The sequence below is a fragment of the Pongo abelii genome, chromosome 6 (genome assembly GCF_028885655.2).
Source record: "Pongo abelii isolate AG06213 chromosome 6, NHGRI_mPonAbe1-v2.0_pri, whole genome shotgun sequence".
NCBI lineage: Eukaryota > Metazoa > Chordata > Mammalia > Primates > Hominidae > Pongo > Pongo abelii.
In genome coordinates this window covers 156,543,800-156,552,746 of record NC_071991.2, presented here as the reverse complement: position 1 = coordinate 156,552,746, position 8,947 = coordinate 156,543,800, and the positions used below count along the sequence as shown (strand labels likewise).

General features: G+C 46.9%; 1 protein-coding gene across 8 annotated transcripts in view; it reads right to left on the bottom strand.

Annotated features, from left to right (window-relative positions):
* Positions 1 to 202: 202 nt before the first annotated feature.
* The window catches only part of DYNC2I1 (dynein 2 intermediate chain 1), a 97,215-nt gene continuing 88,470 nt past the window's right edge, over positions 203 to 8,947 (bottom strand). For all 8 annotated transcript variants that reach the window (XM_054560102.2, XM_024250218.3, XM_054560099.2 and 5 more), the window contains 2 exons: positions 4,249 to 4,472; positions 203 to 811 (listed from right to left, as the gene is read on the bottom strand). In XM_054560102.2, coding sequence (XP_054416077.1) covers positions 613 to 811; positions 4,249 to 4,472 — 423 coding nt within the window. In that variant the 3' untranslated portion in view covers positions 203 to 612. The remainder of the gene's footprint in view (positions 812 to 4,248; positions 4,473 to 8,947) is intronic.

Here is an 8,947-nt window from a genome sequence, read left to right as displayed (position 1 = left end):
GGCATTTTGTTACAGCAGCATGATTCCTAGTCTACCAGAGCTACAAAATTCAAGGGAGTTTATTTACTTGTGTGATTTCTACACAAGGACAACTTTTAGTACTAATGGAAAACGTGTCTGACTTGCTCTGCAAATATGACATTCCAATAATCCCAAAAGAAGGTGCTCAAGAATTTTAAGAAAACACTATTGGCAGAGGTCATTTCAGTGGAGTAATTCCTTTTAATTTAGACATGTGTTCACATACTTTATGCATAAGACAATAGTTCATTAAGATACATTTTCATGGTAGGCTGTTTCAAATCTAGTAGTAATGTGACAATATTTAAACTGTTCTAAAAATAACTCGAAATACTCTCAGAAAAGAGCACCCTGGATGTGGCTCTACGCTCCCCTGGAAGTTTTGTAAATGCTAGAATGTTCTTTGTTTCCATTCAAAAGTAGTCATTTATTTACTGGGAATACCAAAGAAATATTCATGTAAAATAAATTATATACAAAATATATATAGTCTATATACATAAATATACTTGCACACAAATGTAGAATTATCCACCTTATGTCTTTTAAATTTGGGTCATTACAGAAACTCCGTCTTCTCAGCAACACCCGCTACTTGTGCGGTTTTCCCTCTTGCCACAGGCCTTCCTGCAAAAGCAGACGCAGCCTGTTGCACTCATCCACCTCCGGGGCCGCCCACCGCCTCTTCAGGTGCTGGATGTCGATGGAGCCAGAGGCCCTGGCCAGCACCAGGGCCAGGAAGCTGCCACCAGCCTTCTCGGGCTCACCCACCGCAGCCATGGCCACCAGCCTGCAGGGAGAGGAGCAGAAGCAGAGGATCGGTGCACACAAAGGGACATTCGGTTCTGTCTAAGTCTTCAAAATGTCTATCTTCCATGGGAAGAGTGAAACGGATGAGAAATTCTAAAAAGACCAATAGCCAAAATGAAAGCTAGACCAGAAATAAATGTGTGAAAACACATTTCTGCATGTCAGAGGCCTGCCGGATGGAACTTCGCAGAGGTAAGTGATGAGGACATGCTGCTCTCTCCTCAGGCCAGGAGTCAGTAGCCCCCCCGGCAGGTCCCTGGAGAAGGTGGGGGCCATCAGCAGCACAGGCAGGCCCATCTATCAGAGCCTCATCCTTGGTCTCCAGCCTCCTGGATCTCACCCACAGCTGAGTGTCAGGACTCACAAGTCTGCTCTCCAGCCCGGACTCACCTTGGAGCCCCGGACCCCTCCACTCCTGGCCTCCATGAGACCAGCACCACCATCATCCACCCAGTGCCCAAGCACGAGACCTGTGGCCACCCTGGCTCCCCGATCTCACTCCCAGGGGCCCCTTCCCTCACTCTGATGACCACAAGCTCCCTGACCAGGCCCCAGCTCTAATCCCCTCCTGAGGCTGACAGAGACTCCAAAGACAAACCTCTGCTGTCCACCTGGCCCCCATTCAAACCCCCTCCTGTGGCTGGTAGGAACACGCCCAGTCTCTCCTTGTGGCCCTGGGCCTCCGGCTCACACTCCTGGCACCTGCAACTCCAGGCCTGGCTGGGGATCCCGTCTCCCCGTGCCTCTCGCAGACTCCCTGCCCGTCTTTGCTTCACTCCCACTTGTCCCTTGAGATCCAGCTTGGTGCCATCACCTGCCAGGATCCCGGCTGTGCCCGATGATGGGGGTAGGGTCCCTGCCCTTGTCACTACAGGGGTGAAAATCACATCCAACCTGACAGCTACCTGAGTGCACCCCCTCCCTGCTCACTCCACAGGACGTGGGGTGGCAGAGTGTGGGAACGAAGCCTCGTGACACCCCAAAAGGGGCAGACCATGAGGAACTACAAGCCACTCAGATTTTCACCAGCGTATACTTTAATACTGCTATTCAATTGCTTGTGTAAAGCATGGGCGATGTTTAGCTGCAGACTTGAAAACACCTGTAACAGACGGTGGACACCAAAGGCTTCCCTGACACTGGGCAAATAAAACAGTCCCTTGGTAAACTATGTCTAGATGCTTTAAAACCACACCTACGACAGATGTGTAAACACAGTACTAGCACCCGTCAGTTCTTTTACACGTCCTTCAGATTTGTTAAGGTAGACAGAATCCAAGCAAAGACAGCAGAGGACAAAAGCGAAAGTTGGGCCCAACACTGAGCCACCACAAGGCTCCTGCCACCTCCCATGCTGGCCCCGAAGGCCCTGCCTGTTCCCCACAGCCAACCTGCTTCTCAACCACATGCAACGGGTAAGTCATTGTCAGAGATTGTAACGTAACTCTACAAGTGTTAAATCCTTGCTTGTATCTAAACTCTTTCCTTTCAAACGTCCGTTTCTTCTTGTTCTGTTTCTCTGTCTAACCAGAGAAAAGTAACTGGGCACTTTCTCTGTCAGGTCCCTCTGGCTGCTCAACAGGAGGAGAGAGCGCCACCTCCTTCCAGAGCCTTTTTCCGTGTGGGAAGGAGAAGTAGAGGAACGTGGGCCGGGTTGCCGCCTCCTTCCTGAGAGATGGACAGGGTTGACCCGGGCGTCCGGCACTGCGGAGGGGTTAGGGGAGCTCCAGGGCAGCCGGTCATCGGGGTCTCAGCTGGAGATTGAAGCCAGGGTCCCTAGCACGTTCTCCTTCATGGAAAGCCATGATGCCCCTAAGACAAGGCTCCAGAACCTCAGGGTCCCTAACCTACTAATGACAACAAACATGCTCTCCACTATGAGCCACGTTTGGAGTCCATCACACACAGAGCTGGGGCTCCTGTGCTCAGACCCTCCAGTCCCTGCCACAGCAGCACGGCCCACCTTGGGTTGTGCCACCCGCCCCTGCCCAGGCCCTGCTGCCCCCACCCAGACCCCATCTCCTAGGTCTCTGCCCAAACATCCCCACAACAGGACCATCCTTCCTGCCCCCCTCGGCCCTGACCCGCACTCGTGACCTCTTCCTCATCATCTGCCTCCACAGTACGTTTTCCAGCACATTTCAGGACCCCCTCATTCACTCTGCTCATTGTCTGTCTTGCCCACCAGGGAGGGAGAGATCTCAGGGTGCGGAGCCCCAGCCGACAGGCACACAGTCGGTGCTGGGTAAATGTGTTTATCCTGTAACGCAGGCACGGACATGCTTTCTGGAATAATAAACTGCAGGTGTGTTGTGTGGTTATCTGCAAATCAGTCTGGATTTTAATGTATTTTTTTAATAATCAGAATAATGTAAGTAAACCTAGGAATCAAACTAAATAAATGCAATTCTTAATTTCATTCAGATCTCACTGGGATGCCCCCAACATTCTATTAAACGCTTATCTTTCCTTTACAAAAGGGCTGTGGGATTTCTCTCCCCAGGTCAACACGAACCCTCACAGTAGGGGAATTTATTAAAAAGAAATGTAAAATCTCAAGAAAAAAAACACAAGTGAACAGATAAGCGGGGCCCAGGGAGAGCGCCTCATGATGAAAGCTTTCGTGAACACTTCTGGCTGTGAAACAAACAAAGCAACAAAGAACTACCTAACAGTGGTGTCAATGGGAGTGCATCCGTCTTAATTCCATCAGTGACATCACGTGAACTGACGTGCACGTCCCCGCCGCGCTGGTCTGCCTGTGAGCTGGGAGCCCCTCGAGGGGCCTGGGCCGGAATGGCTTTAGTGTGGCGTCATGTGGACCATTAATTCCACGCACCATCCTCCTTTCCCCCTTTAGACACTAGGGGAACACCTAGTACCTCATTCAGACATTACAAACTTAGAGCTCATAAGACTGGCAAAGGAACATAACTAAGAAGCTCTCACAAACTATCATTTCTTACTCACAGAATACTAATGATGGGGAAATACTGCATGATGAATCTGTTAATCTAACAGACTAGCTTGGGCTAAATATAAAATAATCACACTTTAAAGTGATTTTAAAAATATCATTTAAATGCACAACCCAAGAGTGAACCCTCAGATAACTGTCGACTCAGTGGTGGTGGTGTGGAAACAGGCCCGTGGTTGCACCTCATGTGTCTCCGGCCAGGATGTGAGACAGGGTGCTAGAAATCTCTGCCTTCCACTCAACTTTCTGTGAACCTAACACCACTCTCAAAAACAATATTTTTTAATTTTTGACTAAATATATTATTTAAATTTACATATGGCCACATCTTAAAATGTAGCAGTCTCATGCAAAAATTAAAGAAGGAAGACCATAAGTGGCGCCTGTGGCCGAAGCCCCCGCCCCGCCACCAGCAGCTGGTCCAGAGCTTCCCCACTTGCCTGTTGGGGGAGACCTGCTGTTTGGCGACAGGACCCAGATCGCTCTGGAGGAGGTCCCAGATGTAGATGTTGGATGTGTCGTCCTGCACCAGGAACACGGCAGGCCTGGTCGGGGACCACTGCAGGCCGGTGACTGCATGGCTGTCCGTGCTGCTGTCCCACTGCAGGAGCGGAAACGCGGAGCTCAACTGGTGCAGCCTGATGCTTCCATCCGAACAGCCGGCCTATGACCAGGAAGGAAGAACACTGCTGAGCATGGTCTTTTTCTTTCTTTTTTTGAGACAGGGTCTCACTCTGTCACCCAGCCTGGAGTGCAGTGGTGCAATCACAGCTCACGGCAGCCTTGACCTCCCGGGCTCAATCAATCCTCCTGCCTCGGCCTCCTGAGTAGCTGAGACTACACGCAGGCACCACTACACCTGCCTTTTACATCGTTCATAGAGATGAGGTCTCACTATGTTGCCCAAGCTGGTCTCGAACTCCTGGCCTCAAATGATCCTCCTACCTTGGCCTGCTGGGAGTGTAGGTGTGAGCCATCATGCCCAGCCTCTTTTTTGCTTTTTTCTTAACTTGATCTCAGCAACCAGAGAAATTTTTCGGAGGATTAGCTTTCTTTAGTTTGTACTGCTTTCCAAACACAAAACTGTAACATTGAATCCCTCCTCACAAATTACAAAGGTGAGCACTCACCTGACTCTGATACACTGTGTTTCTCTTCCAAAATGGCCAATAATCAACAGATTCAGCAAATATATAAACACATATTTAACAAAGTTGAATATCAGTGATTCAAGTATGGGCCATTAAGATTGGCTCCATGAAAATATGGCACCTTTTACAAAACTACATACATTTGTGTCAATAATATGATTATATACTTCTCTTGGATTGAAGTTTTCATAAAATCAAACAACTGGTTTAATAAAAGACCAAATGTTTAGCTTTTAAAGAGAAGATTAATTCCTTTTTACTCAACATATTTTATCTTTCCCATATTCAAAAAAAGAAAAAAATCAAGAATGGGAGTAAAATTCTAAAATGAAACATAAACAGAAACAAATTTAAAAACCCATATTCCAAATAAATAACATAACCACACAGGAAGGAGGGGCAGGAACCAGGCCACACAATTTCTGAACACTCCGGGAAATGATGCACTTTACATCCAGAACCCAAGCACAGCCCGGAACACTGGCTGCCCAGTGGCCTTCATCTCTCCAGGCATGAAGAGCTCTGTGTATTCCAGGAGTGAGCATGAGAACGGATAAAGTGCAGGAAGCATCCCTCCAGATCAATCATCCTAATAACACACTGTCTGAGAGGCAGGCACAGCCACGGAGGAGGGAGGCTGGAGGGACCGTTTGTTAACCTGGAGTTGGAGACAAGGGTACAAACCCAGTGTGTGAGGCCTGCGTATGTGGTTTATGGATAAAAGCGGGTGTTCCATGTGCTGTGTCTCTGAGTGGGCCCACAAGCGTGTCAAACACTTCTTACTGCCCGGATCTTGGTTTCTAGATACTTTTCTCCACTCATAAGAGCCAGAACTCCAGGGAGAAGTGGCTGGTTCAGGGCTCGCAGGATGACGTCATAAGAATAAAGAGCCAGCTCGAAGGACAGCCACCAGCCTAACCCAGAAAATTTGAGCAGCAAAATAAATACTGGTAGTAAATGATATGACCCACTGAATAAAGTAAAAAGCAACGTGTCCACAACATGTAATAAATAGACGCATACATCCATATACAGAGAAAGGAAAAGTCTACCCTAACAGTAGAAAGACAACTAGTACATGCAGAATTAATGGTGGGCTGGAAAATCACTACTTGCCAATCATCCTAATAATCAATTCAGGCAAGATTCATCCATGGATGCTGAAACTGGTGGTGAAAACCTAAGGAGTTTTGAGACATTTACAAAGTGTCAGCGTATCTCCCCAAGAGACACTTCATCAGTGGGACCACGGTAGTTCCACGTGGTCAGAATTAGTGTTATGTGGGACTGTACAAACTGACGTCATGGGTCTCGTCTCCTAAGGACACGCATCACCCTGAGCTATTCCAGCCAAGCATGAAAAAGCTGCGTCTGACTGTGCCTGACCAAAACCTCAGACAAGCTCAGGCTCAGGAACATTCTACAAAGTAACTGGCCTGTGCCCTTCAAAAATGTCAAGGTCATGAAAGACGGAGGAACTCAGTCTTTGACACCCAGATCAAGGGAGTTTGAAGAGACAAACCACTGAATGAGACACATGTCCTGGGACATGATTTTTCTTACAAAGGACATTATCCGACAATCCATGCCATCTCCCTCCATCTACAGACTCGATAGCAGCTTTCTACCAGTGTCAACTCCCTGGTGACTGTAACTACAACAGCTATGTGGGGATGTTCTTGCTTTTAGGAAACGCACGCTGAACTGTTTAGGAATGGAGTATCTTGTCTGCAACTTCCCCTCAGACAGTGAAAATACGTGAACGCCCAGAGAGGAGGAAGCCCATGTGGTACCACAGAGGGTGCAGAGGAAGCCTCTGAACTGCTCGTATAACTTCTCTGTAAGCCTGAAATTATGTCAAAATAAGAGTTTTTTTTAAAAGATCCATTCAGGCTGGGCGCGGTGGGTCACACCTGTAATTCCAGCATTTTGGGAGGCCGAGGCAGGCGGACCACAATGTCAGGAGTTCAAGATCAGCCTGGCCAACATGGTGAAACCCCGTCTCTACTGAAAATACAAAAATTAGCTGGGCATGGTGGCTCACGCCTGTAATCCCAGCTACTTGGGAGGCTGAGGCAGAAGAATTGCTTGAACCAGGGAGTCGGAGGTTGCAGTGAGTCGAGATCACACCACTGCACTCCAGCCTGGGCGACAGAGCAAGACTCCGTCTCAATAAAAAAAAAGATCCATCCAATAACCACATGAAATGATCTGTACCATGTGGGCAGATAAGACTTTCAGAAAGCAGAGGTTCTATTTTTTTCAGAAAGCTGAGGTGCATGCGGGCGACCCGGTGCCTCTGGTGTGTGGGTGGAGGTCCTCTTGGGAGGGTGTAGAAACAGGCCAGGGCAGAACCTTCCAGAGGCCGGCCCAGACACCACTGGAGGCCTCCTACACCTCTGGACTCAGGAACACCAGGATACACGAGTCCTTTGGAAACATCGTTCTTTCATGCATCTTCACAAAACATAGGATTTACTGATAATGTGTATGCTTTAGTCACAGAGGCAGGGTCTGGACCACACAGATTACTATCCAATAGAAATATAATGGGAACCACGAATAGGAATCACATATGTAATTTAAAATTCTCATTAGCCAGGTGTGGTGGGGCGCACCTGTAATCCCAGCTACTCAAGAGGCTGAGGCAGGAGAATCACTTGAACCCGGGAGGCAGAGGTTGCAGTGAGCTGAGATCATGCCACTGAGTGGGTGACAGAGGAAGACCCTGTCTCAAAAGTTAAAAAAAAAAAAAAATCCAGTAGCCACATTAAAAAGTAAAAAAAAAAAAAAAAAAGCTGGGCATAGTGGCATGCACCTGTAGTCCCAGCTACTCAGAAGGCTAAGGCAGGAGGGCGGGAGGACTGCTTAAGCCTGGGAGATTGAGGCTGTAGTGAGCTATGATCACGCCACTGCACTTCCAACCTGGGCAACAGAGCAAGACCCTGTCTCTAAAAATTAAAAAAAATAAAAAGATAAAATGTCACTTCAAAATGCAATCAACAACAAAATTATTGTTTTTTATTGAGATAAAAATATACATCAGTAATTTACCATCTTTATAATTTTAAGTGCACAGTTCGGGGGTAATAAATACATTTATATACTTAGTTTTCTTTTCATCCACGCTGGCTCCCTGCTTTCCCGGCTTCTGGTAGCCACCATGCCACACTCTGTCTTCATGAGATCCACTGTTCCAGCTGCTGTATATGAGTGAAAACATCGTATTTATCTTTCTGTGCCTTATTTAATTTCACATAATGGCCTCTAGCTCCATCCGCATTGCTGCAAATGACAGAGCTTCGTTCTTTTTTATGCCTGAGTAATATTCCATTGTGTACATACCATGTTTTCCTTATCCATTCATCCACCGATGGGCACTTAGGTTGACTCCGTATCTTGGCTATTGTGAATAGTGCCACAGTAAACGTAAGAGTGCAGATATCTCTTTGATGTATTTATTTTCATTCTTGTGGATATACCCAGTGGCGGAATTCCCGGATCATATGGTGGTTCTATTCTTAGTTTTTTGAGGAACCTCCATACTGTTTTTCGTAATGGCTGTACTAATTTACATTCCCAGCAGCAGTGGACAAGGGCTCCCTGTCTTTCTGATATGAGCCAGTTTAACTGCAGTGAGGTGATGTCACGTTGTGGTTTTGACTTGCATTCCTGTGATTAGTGATGTGGAGCATTTATTCATATTCCTGTTGACCATGTGTATGTCTTCTTTTGAGAAATGTCTGTTCAGATCTTTTGCCCACCTTAAAATCGGATTATTTATTGTTTTGCTATTGAGTTATTTGAGTTCCTTGTATATTCTGGTTATGAATCCCTTGTCAGATAAAGAATTTGCAAATATTTTTGTTTCCTTTGCTGTTCAGAAGCCTTTTAGCATGATGTAATCTCAACTGTCTACTTTTGCCTCCAGCTTTGTTCTTTTTGCTGAGGATTGCTTTGGCTGTTCAGGATCTTTATTGATTTCATA